The sequence below is a fragment of the Meles meles genome, chromosome 12 (genome assembly GCF_922984935.1).
Source record: "Meles meles chromosome 12, mMelMel3.1 paternal haplotype, whole genome shotgun sequence".
Lineage (NCBI taxonomy): Eukaryota > Metazoa > Chordata > Mammalia > Carnivora > Mustelidae > Meles > Meles meles.
The window spans coordinates 20,582,139-20,606,779 of NC_060077.1; the positions used below are offsets into that span (position 1 = coordinate 20,582,139).

General features: G+C 62.9%; 1 protein-coding gene across 11 annotated transcripts in view; it reads left to right on the plus strand.

Annotated features, from left to right (window-relative positions):
• Positions 1 to 234: 234 nt before the first annotated feature.
• FBRSL1 (fibrosin like 1) overlaps positions 235 to 24,641 on the plus strand; it is a 78,761-nt gene continuing 54,354 nt past the window's right edge. For 6 of the 11 annotated variants that reach the window (XM_046024304.1, XM_046024306.1, XM_046024308.1 and 3 more), the window contains exons 1-2: positions 236 to 677; positions 16,945 to 17,145. In XM_046024304.1, coding sequence (XP_045880260.1) covers positions 399 to 677; positions 16,945 to 17,145 — 480 coding nt within the window. In that variant the 5' untranslated portion in view covers positions 236 to 398. Of the gene's footprint in view, positions 678 to 16,944; positions 17,146 to 17,996; positions 20,605 to 24,641 lie in introns of those variants that run through there. The other 5 variants (XM_046024312.1, XM_046024313.1, XM_046024314.1 and 2 more) reach the window with 2 other exon arrangements.

The window sequence follows — 24,641 nt, forward strand, 5'->3', positions numbered from 1 at the left end:
CCGCCGCCGCCGCCTCAGCCTTAGCCTCAGCCTCAGCGTCAGCCTGAACCTCAGCCTCACGAGCCGCGGCGCCTCAGCCCGGGACCCGCCCCGCCCGCGCTCCGCCCGCCGCCGCCGCCCGCCGCGCATGAGGCGCGCCCCCGGGGCCGCGGCCCGGGGCCGCTAAGCGCCGGCCGCCCCGCCGATGCGCGCGGCCGCCCGCGCCGGGGCTCCCAGGCCGCGCCGGGCCCGGGGCTGAGGGACCCCACGCGGCATGCCCGGCCCGGCCTGCCGCCCGCCGCCGCCCAGGGCCCGAGCCCGAGCGGCCCGCACCGAACCCGGCGGCGCCGCGTAGCGAAGCGGCAGCGGCAGCGGCAGCGCGGGAGCCCGACGGCGCGGCCGCAAGGTCACCGCGCACCATGGAGGCCAAGGTCCGCCAGAGCCGGCGCTCGCGCGCGCAGCGGGACCGCGGTCGGCGCCGGGAGGCGGCCCGCGACGCCCGCGACCAGAGCGCGTCGTCGGGCGACGAGACCGAGCCCGGGCCTGGCAAGGAGAACGCGGGCCTGCCCCGCGCGCCCCCGCCCCGCGCCGCCGCCGTGCGCCCCCCGCGCCGCCGCCGCCGCGAGTCCAGCTCGCAGGAGGAGGAGGTCATCGACGGCTTCGCCATCGCCAGCTTCAGCACGCTCGAGGCCTTGGAGGTAGGTGGGGCGGCGGGCGGGGCGCTCCTGGGGCGGCGGCACACCCACCCCTTAGGGCTGCCGGGCCGCGTGGGCCCCGCGCGCGGCGCAGGTCGCTGCTGGGGGGCCGGGCAGGCTGCGGGCGGCGCCGGCGGGTGCGTCTGGAGCGGCTGGGGAGGAAAGGTTCGGAATGGCACTGTCCGGCAGAACGCCGCCGGGTCGCACGCGCGCCTCTTTTTCAGCTGTTTTCCTTTTTCAAAATACCACTTGGCTGGGCTCAGGACGTGCCGGGGAGTGAGCACTGCCGGTCCTGGTGACGGCGGTGGCGGAGGGGGTACTTTGAGATTCTCCCGTTCCTCTCCTGCTCGAGGTTTCTGTTCAGTCGGAGACGGGCAGGGAGACCGTCTGAGACCCCTCTCCTGATTGTTGCTTCACTGGCTGGTCAGTAGGACGGCAAAAAAACAAAAAACCCAAAAACGCTTGTCTGGCTGAGTTATCCGGGGTAATATTTGCTCAGCGAACAAATAAAAAAGAACAAATAAAAAAGAAAAGCGAATTTTTGTACGAACCCAGGTGAGTTGAGAAGGGAATGAGTACTGACTGTCAGATTTGGCCAGTGGGGTCTCCTAGAACTGGGTAGGAGTCGGACCCCACAGTCCTGGCAGCCTAGCCAGCCAGTCCCCCACCCCCGCACCCTCCAGAGGCCCCTTGCAGCACTTAGGGGCCACCGGCTTCCGCTGATTTGGGGGTCCCGGAGATTGCCCAGTTAACAGCCCCCCTTCCTTTTTCTGGGGCTCGGGAGCCAGTAGCCTGGGATCCCCAGTCAGAGGCTGAGCTTTGGGGAGAGGTCCCTGCAGTGAGCCCTCTCCCTGAGGTGGGCCAGGTCTGTGGAGAGCCTCAGTGTCAGGTGCTGGCAGTCAGGGGGACATGGCTCCGGGACAGGTGTGCTGCTTTCTGTCTGGGCACGTGGATCATGCATGGAGGTGGGGCACTTATGTCAACCACATAGCCCCCACCCCCACCCTGGTCCTCTTTGTGTACAGCTGGGGGGGCCCTAGATGGCTCCCGGATCAAGGGGTCCCCAGCTACGACACTCCGGCAGGGGTGGCACGTGCCACAGCTCTGAATGGGAAGGGGTGGCCAAGTTCAGCGCCGCAGCTTTGGAGAGTGGTTCCTCCAGTCACCTTCCAGGTGTGAGCCTGCCCTGCCAGGTGGGCACGAGACAGTGCTGACTGTGGTCTCCAGGGCCCTACATGTTGGCCTCTCACGCAGGCCCCTCGGAGGTTCTGCTACCTCGGGCCCTTTGGTCCCAGGTTGTTTGGACCCTCGAGTCTCAGCACAGACATTACTCACGCCCTCCCCAGTGACCCCACCGGCACCCTGCCCATCTCCCACTTTCTTTCCTGTCAGTAACACTCTGAAGCCATCTAGGGAGTGACTCTATTTTGACTCTCTCCCCACCCGAACTTGTAAGCTGGAAGAGAGCAGGCACCACGTCTGTCTAGTGTGTTCTCTGTGACGGTCCCCATGCCCCATACTTGTTTGTGGAGGGAACACGTGGGAGGAGGACGGCTGTTGAGGAAGGTTGTGCCAGAAGTCCATCTGCACCCCCGCTAAAATGAGCCCACAGCAGCCTTGACCGCACCCTCCGGCATCGGGGACCCTCAGTGCAGCCTTGGGCGTGGGGGCTTCTGCAGGTCTGGCCATAGACTGAGTTTGCCCGCTGCTTGGTGTTCACCCAGCCGCGGCACCCTTGTACCTTTTCCTGCCCCGCCGAGCCAGGGAGGACCCGCCTGCCTTGGAAAGTACGGGACTTCTGCACAAGTCATAACTTCCAGTTTGGTTCTCTTGTTCGGGCTCACTTCTTGCTGAAGCGTAATAGTTTTCCCCAGAGTTCAGATAATTCATCAGTACACTGAGCGGCAGCACACAGTGAACATGTACCTGACCAGGCACAGTTCTGAGTCTGCGTGTCCTCAAACTGCACCGTACAGATGGGGACACCGAGGCCCAGTGCTGCGAATGTCAAGCCCCCCACCCAGTGTTAGAGCTCTGCCAGGGCTGCGTGGCACAGGGATGTGCGCCGCTGTCACCCCCAGGGCATAAACACCCAAATGTCAGGTGTAGACTTGCTCAGGAGGTTTGAGAGTGAGGGTGTCTAAGAGTTCTTCTTATCTTTATCCTGAGGATGCAGCCTCCCCCGCCCCCCATGCCCCAGGCAGGTCCCTGACCCCACCCTTCCAGCACCTCTCTGTGCACCTGTGTTTGCCGGGAAGAGAGGGTGAGTCCCTGCCTTTGGTGTCTGAGAGGATCACAGGCCACTTATGTGAAATGCTGGGGACACACACATGTGACATGGTGGTGTCAGCTGAGGAGAGGGCTCCCGGTCTGGCTGGGCTCACAGTGTGTCCAAGGCCTGGGCGTGGAGGTGGATGGCGGGAGCTTGCCGTCTGAGCTGAGGGCGTGCAGAGGCTATGGGCTGGGCAGGGGTTGCCCATCTTGGCCCTGGTCCTCCGTCAGCATTCTGATTCTGTTCAGTAGGGTGGGAGCAGGTGGCAGCGGGGCAGGGGTCTTATGGTTTGGTGGGGACAGGGGCTGTCTTTCTCTCTATGACCAGGAATGTTGGGGACAGGTGGATCTTTCTTGCTGTCCTGGTTCCTGTGACATCTCTGCCTGCAGAGGTGATGAGAAGGCCCTTGGGGGACAGGCCAGGGCAGAACTGAGGTCCTCCCGACCCACCCTCCCTAATGGCAAAGGGAACCATTAGTCCACAGTGTGAGCCCCTGAGTCTCCTGGGATATCCAGGTAGACCTACTGTGTGCCCCCCAGCTTTTCCGTCAGGGCTGGCCGCACGCCTGGGCACAAGCGCTTCCCTTTCAGGCTCTGTCTGTGCACTCCCCAGTTCTTGCGAGCACGTGTGCTGCACATACCCGCTGGAAACCACCCTTCTGGTTTGGCATTTGTGTGGTTCTTCACTGATTTGTTTCAAAACAGCAAAATACCTTCAGCTGGTTCGAAGATCAACATCAGTGAACACGTATAGTCTGAAACAGTTTTCAGTTCCATCCGTGACCTCCTGCGGTAACTACCCTGGCCAGCTTCTGGCCTTTTCACAGTATGTTGTGCGGGTAGAACCACACGGGCCCTAGTGGCGTATCTCGCCCTTTTTTGCTAGCAAGAAAGGGTTACCCACCATGTCTGTACATGGGTCTAGGAGACATGTATCCAGGAGTAAAAAACGAAAAGGAAAAAACCCCAGGTTTTAGCTCTGGTAACCAGTGACTTCGTGTCTGTAATTCTGTTTCCCGTGCCGATCGCTACATGTTAACTTGGATAATCCATAAAATGGACACCTAAACCCCGACACGACCTGCTGCACACAGCTGTGCTTGAGACACCCGGCCGGGCCTCCCTGGGGCCACATCAGCAGGTGAATGGCTATGTGGGCTCGTGCTCTGGGCCTGCCTGCCCAGCTCCCCGCTTCCGGTGATGTCGGGGCCATGCTCTGCATCTCTGCTGGAAGTAACTCAGTTCTCCCCAGGCTTAGGAGGCTGGGGCTGGGGCTGTGCATCTCAAGGCAGGCGCTGGAGGCTGTTTGCATTCTGATGGGTGGTGGCCCTGCAGGGGGGCAGAACTCCCTTGGGCCTGTGCAGAGGGCTCAGTGGTAGTGGTTCTTTTTTTTTTTTTTTTTTTTTTTTAAGATTTTATTTATTTATTTGACAGACAGAGATCACAAGTAGGCAGAAGAGAGAGAGGAAGGGAAGCAGGCTCCCCGCTGAGCAGAGAGCCCAATGCGGGGCTGGATCCCAGTACCCTGGGATCATTACCTAAGCCGAAGGCAGAGGCTTTAACCCACTGAGCCACCCAGGCGCCCCAGTGGTAGTGGTTCTGAAGCTGGTGTTCAGTGTCCCCCCGGGCAAGGGGCACACGATCATGCTAGGTCTGCTTGCTAAGGGCCAGGAGTGGGGGGGCCCAGGATGTGGCTCCACCGTCCATTGCTGAAGCCTTCACCATGGGTCCCGCCTGTGGGGGCCTTGATCTGGGGGGCTGTATGCATGCCCGTCCCAGCCCTCCAAGGAGGGGGACAGGAGAGTCGGTGCTAAGAGGAGCTGTCAGCTGGGAGCGACCATGCCCACTGGCCAGAGCACCTCCAGGCTGCCCCCTACTCTCCACTTGGGATACTGAGGCCGGGAGAGCAGGAACACTTTGCCTGCAGTCATGGAACAGAGGTAGGTCACCGAAGCTGGAATCTGCCTAGGCCAGCATTAGTCTGCTCCCCTCTTCCTCCTCAGGGCTGCCATGGGGGAGGGGCTGCTCCCTCCAAGGGGGACCCCGTGTGCCGGCTGGTGAGCACAAGGCCATTGCATAGCCTCCCCCGCACGTGTGGATGTGGGCTCCCTGGCCTGTGCAGACAGGTGGGGGTGGGGTGGGAGCCTGGCCTGGGCTCTCCAGTTGTGTGGGTCAGTGTCTGCTGTGAGAAGGCATGTGGTGGGAGCAGTGGTGACATTGACAGCCGCTGAGGGCACCGTCCTCACGCACCCACTTGGTAGATGAGGAAACTGAAGGGGGGGCAAAGTTCTCATCTAGAATCTGCCCACCACGGTGCCAGACAACAGGAATCTGGTGAGTCTTCACCCAGACTTGGGTCGCATCTTTGGGAAATGTCTGATCTTGAGTAGAGTGGACAGCGGTCTCCCTAGCATCTAAATGGACGGCCTTTCCTGGGCGGCCCTGGGCCAGCTGCCTGACCTCTGGGGAAGGGCTGCCCCTCTGAGCCTGGCCGGCATCGCAGATGGTCTGCAGGGCCTGCGGCTATGCACAGGCTGCTCTGTCACTGCCCGCCTGTCACGGGCAGCGGGGCCATGGCGTGAAGGCTGACACACTATGGCACAGCGCAGTGGAGGTGGCCCTGGGCCTCCTGGCCAGCCTGTTGTCCCTACCCAGCCATGGGTACAGCTGAGGGTCTGGAGCCCCTGGCCAGTGCTGTTTCCTGGCCTCTGTCACCCCAGCCCACTGCCCTGCTCTCTGGCTGGGACTCACATACATAGCACTTGTAGGCCTCAGTTTCTCTGTCCTGCCCACATTGAGCCCCAGCATCTGTGAGCGTGGCATGGGACTGATGGCAGCAAAGGTGGGGGCCCCGTGTCTCCCTGCGTGCACCCTGCTAAGCCCATACAGGCTGCCTGCACCTCACTGTGGGTGCCGTGGGCCTCATCTGCCAGAGGGTTGGCTTTACCCAGAATGGGCAGCGGGGGTCATGGGGGCACCCCTGTGGCACGCCACAGCCCTCCGTCCCCCTGCCCCACTTGGAGTTTCTAGCCAGAGTCTCAGGTCCACTGCAAGTCCAGGTGTGTGTGCACATGGGTTCACATGTGTGTGCTGTGTCCTTGCTGGCGTATGTGTGTAACTGTGTCTGTGCTCCAGACCCCATCTGGGGCAGCAACTCTGTGACCTGGACAGAGCAGAGGACAGGCCTCCATGTGACCCCTTGGTCACATATGGTGAAACCGCATTCCTGGAGCTTGAGCATAGGGCCTCATGTCCTCTATCCGTTGTTCTGGGCCTGCTACAGGACAGTCACCCTGTCCCCCCACACACACCAGAGCAGACAGCAAACACTCATGAGTTCATAAGACCCGTCCCGTCGCCACCACCCCCTTAGCTCTTTGGGCCTGTCTCTGCCATAGTCCCCTTCATGCCCCACCACAGTCCCTCACTCCTGCGGCTCCTGCCACATTGAGCCCCCGAACTGTCCCCCTGCCGGAGAATCCTCAGACATACACGGGGCACACTTCTGGCCCTGGCTAACTGCTCTGTCCCCTGCCTGGAAGATCCTTTCCCCAAGTGTCAGGTGACTCAACTGTCTGGTCATAAACTCCCCCTTCCCCGGCAGGGAGCCTTCAGCCTTGTGTCTGAGCCACCTCTGACCCATTCCAGCTTATTTTCTGTTCCTTGTCCCTCCCACGAGGACTCAGGCGGTGTCGTTCCCTCATGGACGTCTCCCCACTAGAACCTCCTTGTGCACATGCTTGTTCCCAGGGAGCAGCTCCCAGACCTGGGGCTGGGGCAGGGGGTCTGCCGTGCTGCACTGCTCATTTGATACCTGGAGAGGCAGCTGTCCTCAGCTGTGACACCAGGTGGAGGATCTGCGCGGTTGTCTCACGTGCCTCGGTCACTCTGCTTTCTGATTGGCTGCCGCCGCGCTCCTACCTGGGCACCAGCAGGTTCCCTTGTCCGTTCCAACGCTTACCCAGTGGAGTGTCCAAGGTTTCCCCTTGGCCACTGTGGGGTCCGCTGGGAACATAGTACCATCGCCGCTCATCTCCTTTTCTGTCCTGTGGCCTCTCAGCACCTCCATGGCATCCTTTCCGGTGGGCTTCTCCTGCTTCCCCCGACTCAGCACGGCTGTGTGCCACCTTCCATGCGGCCATGGTGTCTTGCTTGGGAAGTGTCTGGACTAGCACAGAAGTGAGCAGTGGGCCTGACGCGCCGCGCCCTCTTTGATGGTTGTCATTGTTCTCTGGAGCCGGAGAGGTCAGGCTGTCCCTGAATGCCAGGCAATGGAGCCAGTCTGGTGTGAGCTTGTAGCTGGGTTTTTAGCACCATGTTCTCAGATACATTGGCCTGAGACTGTCTTGTATCTGCGGCATCTTCTCTTGCGTTCTGGAGCAGTCTGAACGGCTCGGGAATGAGCAGCTCCTCTCCACATTTGCAGCCCCAGTGTTCCAGCCGCATTTGCTGATGGCCAGTTAGAGACCCGAGTCAGCCCAGGGTGTGGTGGGCGGGGGGGGGGGGGCAGATACTGAGTAAAGGATCCAGGGACCCAGCTTGCTGGAAATGGGGTCAGCAGGGCGCCCCTCACCCCTTCCCCCCACCCCAGAGCAGGCCAGCCTGGGGCACTTGCTGCCGAGCAGGACTGCCTATGAGCTGGCAGGTGGTGAGGCCTTAGGCCCTGTCCCCCTGTGTTCTGTTCAGGTGGTCAGTGGCTGCTGTCTGGAGGAAGGACACTGGAGGCCGGACCTCACCCTCACTGTGGGCTTGGCTGTGTCATGTTCTCGGGGCAGCCCGAGTGCCAGCAATTGCACAGTGACCTGGCAGGGCGCCTGCTGGGAGCCACTGTCATCCTGGCCTTGACCCCTGTGGTTCACGTGCTCTGCGTGGAGCTTCCAGAGGTGGGGGCCATGGTCAGCCCCATTAGGGAAACTGGAGAGGCGGCCGAGGCACCAGGCTTTTGCTAATTGCCGAGCGTGGAAGAGTGGTTGGTCGGCCCGGCCACAGCCACACCACCCAGGCTGTAGTCACCCACCCATGCGCTCTGCCAAGAGCCCCTCAGTGCAGCCTCCATGAGGCCTCCCGGAAGTCTGGGAAGTCAGACCATGTCCCAGTCAGAGCTCTCCAACACTGGGTTAGATAAACTGAGCCATGGCTTTCTTCACTCAGCCCGCGGCAGCCCCCTATCACCTGGACCCTTGGTCCGGATGGTTTCTTATTATCTCTTGTTCACTGGGGCCCAGGCCGTGGTTGCCGCGGGCCAGGCCAGGCTCACATGTGGGGCTGTAGGCCTCTGGAGGGGACCACTGGCCAGCAGGGGGTGTTTGGATCCATTCTTCCCATCCTGATTCTCTGAGCCTTTATTGAGCACCTACTGTATGTCAGACTCTGTGCCAGCTACTGGGTCGGCTCCAGACAGGACCCAGATAGGTAACCAGAGTGGTGAGTGAGTGCCTGCAAAGAAATTGGGGGCTTGGGAGGAGGCTGCGTAGGCCTGGCAGGTGCTAGCAAGGCGCCCGGCAGGGCTGGGTGGGACATCCACTTGGGATGCCTGGAGAGGGTAGGTGAGGCGGCCAGGCTGGGGCCTCGAGGTCACCCGAGGTGCTTTCTCCCTTGGGAGCCAGAATCTGAAACCCACATGGAATTGAGTGCTTTTGGACAAATGTGGTGTCTGGTTCCAGTTCCATGTGGAGACTGTTCTGGTGCCCTGATTTGCCCGAGTTGCTAAAGAAAGAAAACTCGCCAACGAGTTACCAGCCTTATTCAGCTCCCCAGGACTGTGTGTACCAGGCTTCTGTTTGAAGCTGCGTGTGGGGGAGAGCTGATTCCGGAACCTGGTACCCAGCCCAGCATGTAGACCACCCCTGCCTGTCTTTCCAGTGGCAGTCAGTGTGTGTGCGCACGTGTGGGGTCGGAGGGGACCAGGCTGGCCTGGTAGGGCACGTCCATGACCTTCCCCCGCCCACCCCCCCACCTGTCTGCCCAGCTCATGCTCTGCTTAGCAAGGCATCTGCGTGCCTCCAGCTCTGCTTCTGCCTGGGAGCAGCTGTTTGGGTGGGTGCTGCTCCCTGGATGCCCCACAGGTGGCAGGCTGGGAGCCACGTACGTGCCTAGGCAATTGCAGGCGCCTCTGGGGCCCAGCCGAGGGAGGGTTCTTCGCTGAGAGCAGGGAGTGAGCAGCGGGTCCGGAGGGCCAAGCCCCCGTCCATGCCGGGCACATGAGTGGCTCTGCTAGAGGGCCACCACGCATACCCCTCTGCCAGGGATGAGCGAGAGGCCACAGCCCAGTCTAATGCGCAGCGATGCTGAAAGTCAGACTTAGAGCCCCCACGGGGACCTTCGGGATTGGCCATGACCCCCATCAGCTCTCTGACCTTACCTGTTGCAGCCGTCTCCTAATCGCTCGCCCCAGCCCCACTTGCTGGTCCTCAGACGTCGGCGGGCTGCTGGCTGGTCCTCAGCCCACACTGCCCCACATGCTGCCGGGCCCATGTCCAGTACCAGGAGCCCAGGGCGGATTTGTCAGGAATTCATGTAGACCTGTCTCCCGGGTAAAGCCGGGGCCCCTGTCTGTCACCCGTGGAATGAACCCACATTCTCCATGAGGCCTGGCCTGCCCACTCCCTCACCTGGGGTCCTGGGCACTCCTGTCTTGGGGCCTTTGCACCTGCTGTGCTGGTCCCATCTTCAGGAGCGAGTCTGGGATGCTTCCTCTGAGCCTCCCCTGCTCCCAGACAGCTGAGGTGGACAGTGAAGGGAGCGAGCTCAGTCCGAACACCTGGCCTAAAGTCCCTTCTCTTCCTCACTGCATGGCCCCAGCTAGCCCTCTACCCACTCTGGGCCTCGATTTCCTCATCTGGGAAGTGGGGGTGATGAGCTGAAAGTGCCTGCCACCACCCCACCCCACCCCCCGCTCCGGTCCCTGTCCCCTCTCCAGTGTTCCTCTCTGAGCTAAATCCTGAGGTTGGTTCTCACCTAGGACAAAATAGGCCCGGATGTTTCAGCAGCAGCGGCCCTGGCTTCTGACCTCCTGGGCAGCCCCTCTGAGTGTGACAGCTGAGCGGCAGCTGAGCAGGTCGCAGAGAGTGACGGGGGCTTGCACAGGAGTGCGGGCGGTGAGCTGGAGGCCAGCTCTGGCGGTCATGGGCGGGCACATGGTGCCGTCCGCACATGGAGGGGCCTTGGGCAGAGGCTGACCTCCACACCCAGCTGCCAGGACAGTGGCCATGAGCAGGAGGGTCCTAGTTGAGTGCGGATGAGAGCGCAGCCTGGCCGGTCAGCACGGGGTCACAGTGTGGGGTCGCAGTGGGGTGTGCGTGCACGAACGTGGGACGAGGGTGTGTCCACGGTGTGCAGGCCTGGGCAGGGGGCCCAGAGCAGGGCCTGCCCGCTTCTCACTCGCTGCCTCTTCACCTCAGGCTCTGCGCCCACTGTCCTCCTCCACCTTCGTGCTTTTGTCCAGAGCACCTGTCGCCATCATCATTTGTCTAGCTCGTCCTAGGCCATAGGGTGGGCGGGTCTCTTCCCGTTTCCAGGTGGCCTCCCCTGTCCCAGCAGCCGCTCAACACGTGGCAGCGGCTGGACAGCCATGGGAAGGAGTGAGTGTCTTCACAGAGCTTGGGGGTGGGTCCCCACTAGTGTGCTGAGCACTGGGTGCGGCAGAGGCTATGGTGGCACTTCTCCTGGCCCGGCTCCCCCACTCCCAGGTCTTTGGCCGTCTGCCCTCCAACCCTCCTGCTCAGCCAGTGTTCCAGTGCATGGAGCACACTGTGGGTGGGCGCCCGGGAGACTGACCTAGAGGGACCGAGGGGCACGAGCGAGGCAGGTTCCAGAGGGTTCTGCAACAGCTGGGGTGTCAGTGAGCCCTTCGGGGTCTGGTCCTTGAGGGCCGTGTTACCCTCAGGGACCCTGTTGTCATCCTGTGGGATTGAGGGACCTCTCCGGCAGGCTGCCTCACGTGGAGGGACAGCGGGTGGGCTGTGGGGGTGGGAAGGTGATGGGGAGCAGTACCCATCCAGTGTGCATGTGAGCTAAGGAGGGAACAGGTCAGGGAGGATGCCTGTCCTGGCATGGTAGCTGGAGGACGCGGCTGGATGTGCTCATGGCCAGGCTGGGGCAGCTGGGTGGGGGCTGCCTGCGGGCACTGTCCGGGCCAGCTCTCCGTCTGTCTGCGACTCCCAACCTCCTCAGCTGCGGGTGTCGGGGGGCCCCAGACCTTGCCGTACCTTGATGCACCTTGATGCGGCGGCCCAGGCTGGGAAGTTCGGCCTGGTGGAGGGACCCTGGCACCCCCACCCCACTGCTGTCCTGTCCTCCAGCTCTCTGTGACTCAGGTGCAGATGGTCTGTGGTAGGGCAGTGTTGCCGTTACGGTTCACCGGATGTCCTGTTTCCCACGTCCAGGAAACCTTCTCAGTCCCAAACATACAGGGACAGTCGGTCAACTCTGGGGGGCTGGTGGGTGTACCGGTTGCTGGTGGGTGGTGAACACACGGGCTGCCTCCTTCCTAGCGGCGGGGGGGGGGGGTTACTCCTCCTGGGGAGAGACCCCTTGACCACCTGGAAGAAGATGCCTGTATACGTGGTCTCTGTGCCTGGGGGCCGGAGGGGGTAGGTCACAACACAGAAGGTAGGTGGGGTGTGGGCTGGGCCTATACTTGGCGTGGGTGTAGGGGGCGAAGTTTGCGTTAAGAACTTGCAGGTGAAGGAGAGTGAGCTGCACAGATAGCAGGGTGGGGGCAGCTATGCCGAGGGCCCGGGGCAGGTGTGCGCTGGAGGGCTTCTGGGTTGGGGAGGACAGCCTGCCGGGTGAGCAGTGGCTGTTGCCTGATCCGTGAGCCCGCGAGGTCTTCTGGGGGCCCCTGAGTCCTGGAGGTTTTGGGAGATGGGCAGCCTCAGCCAAGCAGGGTGGGAAAGTGGGGAGGTGGGCTGGTTGGGGGTAAGGTCGGGTGGGTCAGGCCACCAGGAGCGTGCCAGTGCTTGGCAGTGAGGGGTGGGTTCTGTGTGACCCTGGGGGTGAGGCTGTTCTGCAGCCCCAGGAGCAGAGGGTGCACCCACCTGGCTGGAGGGGTGTGGCCGTGCCTTTGCCCGCAGGATCTGGGAGCCGGGAAAGGCCGGTGCACATCAGCGCTAGCAGCCTCAGCCCTCAGTGAGAGAATCTGGGTCTGGGTCTGCCAATTCTAACTCCTCCTATCTCTGCACAGTTGGCTTACTGAAGTGTGGTTAGAGAGCTTCTTGGTACTGCATAGTAATGACGTTTAGGGGAGCTAAAAATAGCCCCATAAAATTGCTATAGGAAAATGTAATCATCGATTTCACGGTGGGACTGTTGCCTCGGGCCTCAAGGTTTGTGGGCCTCAGCGCTTGGCCATGCCCCTTTTTTAGGGTCCCTCTGTGTGTGGGTGCTGGGGTGCGCCGGGGCGCATCTGCTGCCCGGTCTCTGGGCTCACAGATGAGTCTGTGGGCAGACGGCAGCTCAGGGGTACAGGCCGGTCCTGGATTCACCCCAGCCCGTCGCTGCAGCCTTGGCAGGACCTGCTTCCTAGTTGGCACGCCCCGGTTCTGTAGGCTCCTAGCATGGATCCCTCAGCAGCCCACCGAGCGTCCCCCCAGTCCGACGCCAGCCCACCGCTGCCCCCCTCCATGGGGGTCTGCTCCAAGTCTCTCTACTTGCTGTCCTGCCCTGGCCTGCGGGGGGGCAGGCACTGCTCTTGCGGTCCTGTCGCACCCAGAGCGTCCAGCTCGGTCTGGGCATGGCTGCTGCCCCAGTCTACAGATGAGACCACGCCTACCCAGAGGCCCCCTGGTCCAGGCAGAGCTGTGCCTGGGACCCGGGGCCAGCGCCCCACCTTGCCGGCTCAGTGGGGGCGGAGCTGGGGCAGAGTGTGCCTGAGCTAGGGTGAGCCCCCAGAACGGGCCTGGGCTCCCACGGGGTCAGCATCACAAGGGAAGGCCAGCCCCAGCCTTGGCGTGCTGGGAGAGGGCCAGCCAGCAACGTCCCAGCGATGCCCCTATGGCAGGAACTGTTGAATCCTGTGACCAAGAGCCCCTTAGGGGCCCAGCCTTGGGGCTGCTCCATGAAGCCCCCGTCATTCTCAGGGCAGTGGCTGGGCGGAGGCGGCTGCCTCTGGGTCCCGATGCACAAGGCCTTTTGCCCACCTGAGCCAGGAGAGAGCCCGTGGAGGTGGCCGTGCACACAGGGCCCAGGCCTCTCACCTGCTGGCTCATGCTGTGCTGGGCTGGGGGCAACTGGCTTCCCAGCTCCCCCACTCTTCCAGATGCGGGAGCTCTTGCCCTGGGGCCAGGATGCCGCTGGGCTGAGTCCAGGGCAGGAGACAGCCCAATCACTGGTATTTCAAGGGTTCAAACAGTCTAGGTTTTTTGTTTGTTTAAAAAAAAAAACACAAAAAACAGATATAACAGGTTTACAGAAAATGTGCTGCCTTGGACGATTTGTGGTTGACTCATGCATACTTTGCGTGAAAGATGTGACTGGAGGTGTCTGGAAAAGTGGCCTGGGGCTGCCCAGAGGCCCTTCCAGAACCCTCAAAGGGGCTGGGGCAGGGCCTAGAGGGAGGCCTTTGTGGAGCCCAGTGCCTGGCCTGGCCTGGTCTGCCACTGGAGGTTCACCATGCTTGCTGTGCGGCGTGTCTGGCCTGCTGTCTGTCCCCTCTGTTCTGTCTGTCATGATTACAAGCGCTCCTTAGAAAGATCGCTCTGGCTCAGCCAGGTGTCCCGAGGGCCGGGCTATTCCCACGGTTCCTGGTTAGTACCTGCTGGCGCTTCTGATCACATACACCACCGGCCAAGCCTGTTCTCGCTCCAGGGCTCAACACGTGGGACTTCAGAGCCTGTCCCCCAGGCTAGAAACCATTTCTGTGATTTCTGGAGGGCCTCAGAGCCAGTGGCTCTCTCTCAGAGAGTGGGGCTCACCCCGCAGTGAGTCAGGAGGTCTGTGTTGTGGAATCCTGGAGTGCAGGATGCTCGCTCATTGCAGAGGGAGGGGGCCTGTGGCCATCTGGGGAGAGGACAGGCAGCCTTCTGTGGCAGTATGTGGGTCTAGGTGTCCCTGGCTGGGTACTTGGTGTGTATGCCCCAGGGCATGGAGAAGCTGCTGTTAGGGCTGGGGTGGCCTGGGGCCTGGGAGTCCATACAGTGTGGCGGCAGCACTGAGATGCCAGTCCTGCTCTGGGACTCTAACCCTGCCTCCTACCCAGGATGCCGAGGGTAGGGTTGGTGCACGCTGGGGTGGGGGGTGGGGTTGCGCATGTGTATGTCCGTGCTCGGCAGGGTACCTCAGCCTCCCACCTCCTGACCACGCCCACGTGGCAGGGCCAGTGTCCCCCAGGGGCCCATATGGGTACCCATGAGCATGTTTCTGGAGGACGTTAGCATGTAAGTCTGTGAAGTGAGGGAGGCCGGTGGGGGGCCTTCTCTGGTCCCCTGGAGGCCTGAGTAGAAGGAAAAGCCACACCCTCCCCAGGGCAGAGAGCGCTCCTCCTGCTGGCCCCTGGAGCAGGTACCGGGTTTTGTCCAGCCCCCAGAAGAACTGTACCCACAGCAGGTCGGGGGCCTCCGGGCTCCACACTTGGCAACTGCTTCCTCGGAGGGAGGCTCTCTGTGTGTGGGCGTCCTCCTGGGTTGTCTGTGCAAACCCCTGGCTGGCCTGCCCTTGACAGCGTGTCGCTCTGGTTCGTCTTTGCAGGCTGCTGACCACCTTCTGCCCGGACGACCCTGTGTGCCGTGGGGGGCTGGGCTGCACCCTGCAGTCGGGTGGCAGCTTCCTGGCGGAGAGCTAGGGACCGTGGGGGGCCTATGTGGGAGGGAACAGCCTGTGAGCAGCCAGCCCTGCCCTATAGGCAGGGCAGGGAACCTGAAAGCCGAGACTGACTGTGTGAGGGGCGGGGCCCTCATGTATCCTGTGGAGTGCCCGCATGTGCAGAGTGAGCTGCGGTCCTGGGGACTTGCTCGTCACTGGAGGGACTGCCTCGTCTTTCTGCCCTGGGGAGGCCTGTGGCCATGTGCTGACCAGTGGAGCCCGGGAGGCAGGTGCAAGAGAGGGAGGGAGCGGGAGCTCCTCCCCGTCTCAGGGCATTTGCACTTGCTGCTCCTCCGAGGTTCCAGCCCTGCCCAGGAGTCCTCCCTGAGACGTTCAGCATCTCAGCTGGGGCTGCCCTGCTGTCCAGCTGAGTTTATGCAGGGGGTGGGGGGTGCACCCCAGAGTGTGGAATCAACCTGATGCCCATAGGCAGGGCAGGAGCTGGGAGGTCTAGTGAGCAGGGTTTCCATTGTCAGGGTGGGGGGAGAGCGGCCCCTTTGGGCTGAGACGAGCTGGGGCTCTGAGGAGTTCAGCAGGGGCATGAAGGCCTCTGACTGGGACTACAGGAGAGGACGAAGAAATGCCACAGCTGGATGTCCCTGGGGTCTGCTGTCCCAGACAGCGGGTATGGGAAAGGGTCTCTCCCAGGTCTGAGGAGTCAGGAGCCACTTGCTGCCCTGGCACAAGCCTGTGGAGCTTTGGGCAGAGCCACATGGCACCAGCCAAGCTGGTCACCAGACTTAAGGAGGGCTCCCAGCCTTGCAGATGCCCCAGGACAGGCGCCACTACCAGCCCCGCTCCCTTCCCCCTGCTCCTCAGTGCGCTGTGGGAGGGGGTGGGGATGCAGGTTGAACCCCTCCTCGTGTACCCCGTCCCACTTTACTGTTCCCTCAGAGGGGAGAGGCTCTGATGGGGCCGGCCTGCATCTGTGTGACTGGGGCTGTGGGCCCCTCGGGAGAACCTGGGGGTGTGGAACGTCCCACGCTAAGCATGGCGTCCGCTGCTGCCTCTGCCCCCAGTGCAGCCTGCAGCCGCACCTGCTTGCTCCCAGCCCAGGCTGTGGGGTCACACACAGCAGGACAGTCCCGGGGGCTGCCAAGCATGGAAGGGCAGCTCTAGTCCGGCCAGCTGGGCTGGTGCCCCTCACTAGTTCTGGGGAATGTGGGCCCCTCTCACCAACCAGGAGGCGGCGTGTGGTTCGAAGTTGGAGGACCTCCCCTGCCACGCACAGCATGTCCCCGTCTAGACTGGAGCTTTGATTCTCCCCGCCACCCGCCCAGGTGGCATGAGGCCTGGCTAGGGCCACATACCCACCTGAGCACAGAGGCCAGCCTTGAAGAGGCTGCCACAGTCACCCCGCAGGTTCTCAGGAAGCACTGCCTGTGGGGCCGTGAGGATATCACCTGGGATATGGAGGGAGCATGTCAGCCAGGGGCATCACCTTCATTCAGGCCTTCCTCCCCTCCTCGGGTGAATGCTTTCAGAATCTTCTGGGTCCCTTCCAGTGAGTTCTTGCCTCTTCCTCGGCAGCCAGGTGGAGATGGCAGCTCTTACCGACCCCATGGACCCAGATGTGAGGCTGGTGGGTGACACTGCGCCTGCTCAGCACCGTGAAAGCAGGCTGTCCTGGGCCTTGGGCTCGCTGGCAGGACCAGCTCTGTGCTCGGGGCGGTGGGGAACCCACTGCTGCGGTTGGCATCGGCACAGCAGCCCCTGCTCAGTAAATCCCCGCTGAGTGTCATTCCCTGTTCTAGGGCAGGGCTCCAGGGTCCCTGAGCTCTGTGTATCTGGCCGAGTCAGGGGCTGGTTTCCCAGCACAGGCTTCCACAGTATCAGCATGCCTGGCTGCATGCAGTTGGGCAGATAGACCCCTGGGAGGCTCCGGACCCAGGGACCGTGGTCAACTGCTGTGGTAGCAGCCATCAGCTCAGGAGTCCAAGCAGCACCCCTAGGAGGGCCAGTGCAGCACCTGTTCCATTTTGGGCCACAGATTGGGGGCCCTTTGGAAGCTTAACCCCTGGTCTAGCTTTGTTTCTACGTCACCCTCTGAGACTCCCAGTCCTGACAGTCCACTGGCGGGGTGAGCACCTCAGGTAGACGCTGTCACATGCCTAGGGACCCGCCATCGGAGCACAGCAGTCTTGCATGGTGTCACCGAGGTCACTGCCAGTTAACCAGCTTTGTCCTTCTTCCCTCACAGAAGGACATGGCCCTGAAGCCACATGAGCGGAAGGAGAAATGGGAACGTCGCCTTGCCAAGAAGCCCCGTGAGTCCGAAAACTGCCCGTCTGCAGAACCAAGCGAGAATGGGCGTCCCCTGGAGATTGGCAGCCCCGAGCAGGACCTGGAACCTGCCTGTGACCATGGGAAGAAGAAGGTCCCACTGCAGCCCACCAAGCAGGTGAGCGCTGGGCCCTGCCCCACTCAGAACCACGGGCTCTGTGCCCTCTTCCCTGGGTGCCCTCGGGGCCACACCAACACCTGGACACCACCGTCGGCATCTGGGCCTGCCTGGCAACATGCTCCTTCGTTGTTGGGCATGGGGTATGCGGCCCACGTGGACTGGGGCCCGAGGTAGCCGCTCGCCGTGAGCCCAGATCCTGAGCAGACAGAAGACCTTCCCCCGGTGGGTCACACAGCCAGAGAGGCCAGGCTGGGAGCCCAAGGATGGGGGTGGGGGTGTGTGTGCTTGGAGCAGGAGGGTGCACCTGCTGGTAGGCCGGCCCCGTTGCCCCGTTGCGTCTGTCAGGCTCCGCCGACCACGGGGTGTCCAGGGTGTCAGTAACGCGTGGGGGCTGGGCTCTGCACCAGATGTTTTCCATCTGCTAACCTTCTGTAGAATGCAGCACATCTTTTGGGGTGGGGTCACGTGACTGGTGGTCAGGGGTCCCGGTACAGGGTGCAGCCCACCCCAGGGGCCTCCCTCCACAGCGGCCGGGAGCCGAGTCCTTGGTGGTGGGTGGCGGCGGGGGGGTGGGGTGGGAGGAGACTGGGACCGGGGGAATCTCTCCCAGAGCGTGGGGCTCTTTCCCAGGTGCCGGCTCAGCCCTACAGCTACTTTCTACCTCAGGGACTTGCTGGTTTGCGCCTTCTTTTCAGAGAGGGGTTCTTCTTGGTGTTTCACACTCCACTTTCAGCTCCCTTGGGGATGGGGCTGCTGGAGAGGGGGCAGCATGTCTCAGGGGCCCGGGCTGGTTGGGGGGTCTGCAGGCACACCTGCCCAGGTGGACACGTGCTCTTTCTTCCATGCAGGTGTGCTCCCCAGAAGGGGGGCCGCTCCCAGCCAACCACTGGGACCAGAACGGCCCGGCCCAGCACCAGCAGCAGCTCCAGCCCAGCCAGCCCCAGGGGTCACTCCCAGCCCCGTGTCAGCGCTGCCAGCCCCGTCGGGCTCTCCCGGACCCCGGGCAGCCCTGCCAGCCCCAGCGGCCACTCCCGGGTCAGCGCAGCTGGCCCCAGCGGTCACTTCTGGGCCCAAGACAGCCCTGCCAGCCCCGGCGGTCACTTCTGGGCCCAGGTCAGCCCTGCCGGCCCCAGCGGCTGCTTCCAGCCCCAGATCAGCACTGCCGGCCCCAGCAGTCACTCCTGGCTCAGCCTTGCCGGCCACGATGGGCGCTCCTAGGCCCTAGGCACCGCTGCCGGCGTCTGCGCTCCCTGCTGGCCCCGTGGCAACGCTGCCGGCCCCTGCGCTCCCTGCTGGCCCCGTGTCCCCTCTGCCGGCCCCTGCGCTCCCTCCTGGCCCTCTGGCACCGCTGCTGGCCCGTGCGGTCGTGGGTGGCCCCCTGTCTCCGTGGCCAGCCCAGCAGGGCATCCTCAGGACAGCGGTGCCGACCCCCACAGTCACTCCTCCTGCTGCGTCCACGCCGCCGGCCCACCAGCTCACTCTCAGGCCAGTGCTGCTGCCCCCGGCGTGCTCTCTTAGCCCCTTGCCAGCCCCGGAGGTCCCTCCTAGGCCAGCCCAGCCACCCCCAGGGGTCCCTGCTGGGCCTCAGTCAGCCCCAGCAATTAGTTGAAGCCCCAGAGCACCCTGGCCCCGCAAAACCTTCACTGCTGGGCCCTGGACAGCCGTGCCAACAAAAGCGGCCACTCATGGGCCCGGAACAGCCTCACCCGCCCAAGCGGCCACTCCTGGGCCCAGAACAGCCCTGCCGACGAAAGCGGCCCCTCCTGGGCCCAAAACAGCCCTGCCAGCCCTTGCAGTCCCTTCTGGGCCCCAGCCAGCCCTGCAAACCCCAGCCGCTACTCCCCATCCCTGAGCGCCCTTCACTCCTGGGCCGGCCAGCCCCACCCCGTCGGCCCCTCCTGGGGCCCCCGAGCCAGCCGCGGCGGTCGCTGCTGGACCTGGTTCGGGCCCGTCAACCGCAGCTCTCACTCCTGGCACTGGGCCGTCCCTGCAGGCCCCTGAGGTCACGACGGACTCGATCCTCCACCCCTGCGGTGGCCCGCCAGGCCCCGTCTGTGAGTCCTGGAGCCTGATGCCCATTTCCTAGGCCAACCTGGGTGTGGCTGTGCTGGGCGGATATGCTGCCGCACTGGCCAGAGGCCTTCTCCAGGCAGGCCGGGCTATTTGCGGTTGGAAACTGAGGCTCAGCAGAGGCAGCCCCCGGCAGGGCGGCTACCAGGCAGAGGCCCACCTACACCAGGAAGAGAGGAGAGGACCCCCAGCATCTTCCCACCTCCCTGTCATGCCTGCCCCCGTCGTGCCCGCTACTTTGGGACATGCACGCTCCTAGGAGAGTGGACTCGGCTGCCCCCAAGGGCTTGGGGTTATCGGAGGGGTTCCTTAGTGTCTCGCTGTGCCTCACGAGTGCCCGTGTGTCCTTGTACGTCAGAGTCTGTGCACACCTCCCCCCCGCCCCGTGTGCTAGGCTACAAGTGTGTGTGTGTGAGTGTGTGCGTGCATGTATGTGGTGTGTACGTGCTGTGGGCGTGTGCCAGCTGCAGGCCTTGTGCCCTGGGGCCCTGACCCATGTGGCCAGCGTGCATTCCGTGCCCCTAGGCAGAATGTGGGACCCGCTGGAGCCAGGCGGAAGGTCCCGCTCACCTCCCCTCTGGCAAAGGGCAGGGATGCATGTCCATCTCCAGTGTTCTGTGAATGCAGGGAGGGGACATGGGGGGCACTCAGGGCTGTCTGTGGCCACGTAGGAGCTGCTGGTGACAGGAGGGTGTCCCCCCCCCACTCCCCCAACTCTGCCTCCACCCCAGTGGCTAGCCACTGAAGCAGAGGCAGAGTCTCCCGTCCCCGTCCCCCAGCTCTGGACCAGGAAGGTCGGGGCCATTCTCGGAATGCCTCCTCCTGGCCTCCCACTCAGCCCATGCAGCTTCCTAGCTGTTGGCCCCCCAGGACGTTCCCCGTCGGGACGGACCTCACACTACAGGGCTTTCTCTGCCCTCCACCCATCCCACACCTGAGCTCGGGGGTCGCCCATTCCTCACCCCAGACCTCTGGCTCAGGGCAGTCCCACACTGGTGCTCCTGGAGTCCTGGGCATGAGGCAAGGAGCTCACTTCTGACCCTCCAGAGTAGGAGGGTCTCTGGGGGCGGGAGAAGCAGCTCCTGGGGATTGCCCTGGCCAGGCTCCCGGATGCCCTTTGTGTGCCTAGTCTCACTGAGCCGCGACGGCCACTCCAGTGCTGATCCCGTTCATGGAGGCTGGGAGGCACAACCCCCCCCCCCATCCCATTTGCTCATGAGGACACTGGCTCTCCGGGGTCCCCACCGGCTGGGTGTGGGGGCCGCCCAGTACCCAGAGCAAGGCTTACGGGCATCTGGTCCTCACCCAGGGTCTCCCAGAAACGCGGGGCTTATTTTTCTGATTAAAGAAAATAAAAAGTGCCGTGCCATTATTTTTATGACCGCATCAGTGAGTGTGTGTCATACGTGAAGTGATTTATTCCGACAAGTGGTTTTCTGCGCGTCTGGACCTGCCTCCTGATCGCTGCATTCCCACTGAGCAGCAGGAAAGCAGCCTAGGGATGGGGCTGCCCAGGGAGGGGTGCACAGCCTGGGCACGGCTCACTGTGCTATGTGCTGTGCGTTTGGGGAGGCCGTGCTCACCACAGTCCCCCAGCAGACCGTCTCAGCAAGCCCCCACATCCCTGCCATGTCCCTCGGAGCCGCTGCTCAGGACGGGGTCTCTTTCTAGGTGTCGCAGAAGGTGCCTCTGAGATTTGTCCTGGATTCCTGGTACTCCCAGCGTCCCCTCCCTCCTGTTGACCTGAGGGGGGCAGTGTTGGGATCTCTGTCTTCTGGGTCCTGTGCAGGCTCGTGGGTGGGCCAGGCAGGTGCCAATGGGCACAGCTGTGCCTTTTTAGGCCCTTCTGCTCTGGGAATGTGGCCCTGGCACGTGAGTGTCTAAGTGGGGGAAGCAGAACTAATAGAATGCTGATCTGCGGGAGGGTGGGAGACTAAGTCCCCTGGGCTGGGCCCACCCCCTCCAATCTGGAACGGCCCTACCATGAGTGAGCCCCACGGTCTTCCTTGCTGTTTACTTGGGCCCCTGCTCTTCCTTGCTGCTTACTTGCTGAACCATCTGAACCCAGAGGGGTCCCCAGGGGCTCCTGCTAGCCTTGGGTTCAAAGTGACAGGACCCTGAAGGGGAGGGCACTTTGGGGAGATACCCGCTTACCGTCGGGAGACTAGACCAGGTGTGCCACGTCCGGAGTGGGGGGTGGGGACGGGAGGGGGCTGTTGCCACCTTCTGCAGTAAGGAGATGAGGGTTTTGTGTGGCCAGATCTTGGAGGTTTCTGAGAGCATCTGGTGATACAGGTTTTTCTGTGTTTTTGGAGATTTTTGAAATGATGGTGGCTCCTTCCAATGTCATGAGCCACCTTACCGGCTAAAGGACACGGCTGTATGGGACCTGCCTAGCCTGTGGTAGAGGCTTGGGCCCTGGCAGCTCACGTGGCCCCGAGACCAGAGGTGTGGGGTATGGTCCGCCCTGGTGTGGGTAGACTGGGGGAAGCTTGGCCTGAAAGTTGATGTAGGTTGAGTCCTTGGGGGCACCGTGAGTCTGAGGGAGGCTCAGGGTTGCTCTAGGTGACTCCCTGAATGGAGACAAGAGCCTGAGTGCAGTGCTCTGCAGGGGTCTCCCTCAGCCCTACAGCCCACCCCACGTAAGCCCCCTGCCTCCACCTCTGCGGATGGGGCCTTGAGGAGGAGACCATACCTGGTCCCTGCCAGGCCAATGAGGAGCAAGGACAGTGCTGGTGGGTGTGGTTGTTCACTGGGAGAAAGGAGACTCCTCCAGGTGCACCTGGTGGAAGGTAGGATAGCCCTGGGCGGGCAGGGGCCCAGGCACGGGGACAGACCTGGTGGGCCTCACCCAGCCTCTGCAGACACAGCCGGTCCAGGATTCCTCGGAGGAGCTTGTCCGCGCCACCCACACATCTGCACATGTGCGCCTCTGCCGAGCAGTGGTGCTCCACAAGCAGGCTCCGAGCTCGGATGACTGCCAGGGTGACTGTCCTGACAAGTCCTGCCCTCTCACGTGGAGGGCCCAGCGAGGAGGAGCCCCTGGATTGCCCCCTCACTCGCTGACCGAGGATAACACGAGCACCTACGTGAACGGGCTGCTCTTGGCATGGAAGAGGCGTCCTGGAGCTCTGTTCTCGCAGACACTTAGCGTGTCAGAGAGGCCGGGGTGCATCTGGGCGATACCGCTGCCTGGCCCTCCCGGCCTGGCCCGAGACTGCAGTGACCATACGGCCACGCAGCCTGCGCACACCAGGGGGCTTTCAGGGAGGTGGTGTCCATGTCCCACCGTCTGCTCTGCCTGGGGGGGTTTGGCAAGAACCCCGCCCCAGGGCCAGGGTTGGGGGACCACCAGCCTCCCAGAGGGGCTGCGGGACCCCATGCAAACACTTGTCTGAGCCTGCAGATGCAGCTGAACAGCGGTGCTGTCTGGGGGGGGGGGTCATGGTAAGAGCCACACACAGCTGGGAACACTCGTGGCCGTGCTGAAATTCAAGAGCAGGAGACAAAGTTGACATCTAACGTTCCATGTGCAAAGTGCTGTTGGTGGGACATTTCTCCTGTGTGCAGAGCACGTCTTAGGAAGGTGCATCTCTTGCTCTGCTCGGTTCAGACCCACCCATTCACGGGCCACGGAACGACGTGGCTTCTAGCCTGTGGCGTGTGGACAGTCCACAGTGACCTGTCTCCACGAGTCTCTCCTCGTGGCTCTTGCTGGCCAGCTTGTGGCTCACGCTCAGCCAGCCTATGGTTTGAATCCCCACCAGCCCACAGAGCTGAGCAGGCCAGCCCAGAAGCTCCCCTCGGATGCCACAGCCCCGGCACCGAGCACGAATGGGCCGGAAGACATCCGCGCTGAGCCTCCGCCGGCCTCAGGAAAGCTGGCATCTGCCCAGATGATGGGCCGGAGACAGGCCGCCGCCTTTCCCTGCTCCCCGCCGCCACACGAGGCCGGCCCTTGGCTTCCACCTTCTAAATGTCTCTCTGAATGAGATCTCATTAGAAAATAATTCCGAGGAAATGGCCATCAAAATTCATCGTCTGTGCTCACAGTCACACCCTGGTGCCCGTGCTGGAGGAGGACACGGGTCTGAGGCCGGTGACCGCCAGAAACTGGAGATGATGGACCAGAAGGAAGGAATGATGCCGACAAGAGTGGGCATTCACGGACCGGGAAACTGTGGTGGACACAGGCAAGGCTGGAAGTTGTTTCTTTGAAGGCACCAACAACACAGAGCCCTGGCTGGACGGATGAAGATTAAAGGTCCCCAGCAACCAGGATCATGCTGCAGGTGTCTGGACAGGCCCGGGCCGTCGCCGTCTGAGGGGGCAAGCTGCTGGGCGAATACAGTCTGAGCCCGCAGACTGAAATGAAGCAGATGGCCTGGTTGGTCCCTTATCTGTGGAGGAAGTGAGCTCCGCAACGCGGTCATGTCCGCACCCGCCACCACCTCGGTCTGTCTCACCGTGCCTGCCAGAAGGCTGACCTCCTGCCACAGGCCCCAGGGGCTGGCCACACCCAGGATGTTTTCTGACCACAAGGAGGTGGCAGCTAGGTCGCCCTGCGCTCACACCCAGGCAGCTCCGTTCCATGGCCTATGCCCTTGCCCTTGAGCCTCCCCTGGAAGGCCATGGTGGTGGCAGCCACTGGCCTCCCGGGCTCTGTCCCCTGCCATCTGCGCATGGCGAGGTTCCTCTGCAGAGCCCGTTTGAGCATACCCTCCCCCTCTGCCCTCAGTAAAGTCCGATTCTTGGTGCCCTGAGCCCCTCCTGTCCTGACATGCCTGTCTTCTGGCTGACTGACAACCCTTGAGGCTCGGCGTCCGGCTCCTCCAGGTGCTTCGCGCCATGGGCAGCTGTGTTTGCTCACAGCCAGGCCGCACGACCCTGGGCCTGGCAGAGGCCGGTGCTGGGGGAGGCAGCAGGGGAGGCTGCCGTCTGTGCTGCTCACCACATGGGTGTCCCATCAGCATTGGCCTCCCTGCGGGAGCCTCTGGCTCTGCCTGCAGTGTGGCCTCTGTGCACAGCGTGTCGCTACTCCCGCAGGGTTGTGGCATTGGAGCAGTCACTAGGTTCCCCCTCCGGACTCCTTCCCAGGCCTGGGGTTCTGCTCCGTGCAGGGGGAAGGGGGCGCCTGGGGCTTCCAGCATCGCTCTACCCCTCCTTTCCCCTCCTCCCTCCCCCTCGCTGGGCCAGGCTGAGCCACGCATACTGGGCACCTAGACCCCTCCTCTTCCCTTCGGTCCGTTCCTCGTCCATCAGGTGGGGCGTCCACAGTGTCTCCCATGCAGGCCCAGGCCCTGTGCGTGCGGGGTTCATCCTTGGGACTGCCCTAGTTCTCTTGCTCGTAGAACAGACATCTCTAGCTTCCATGCTGGACCCTCTCGAGTCCCCTCCCAGGCAGCCTCCCCAGCAGCAGGCTG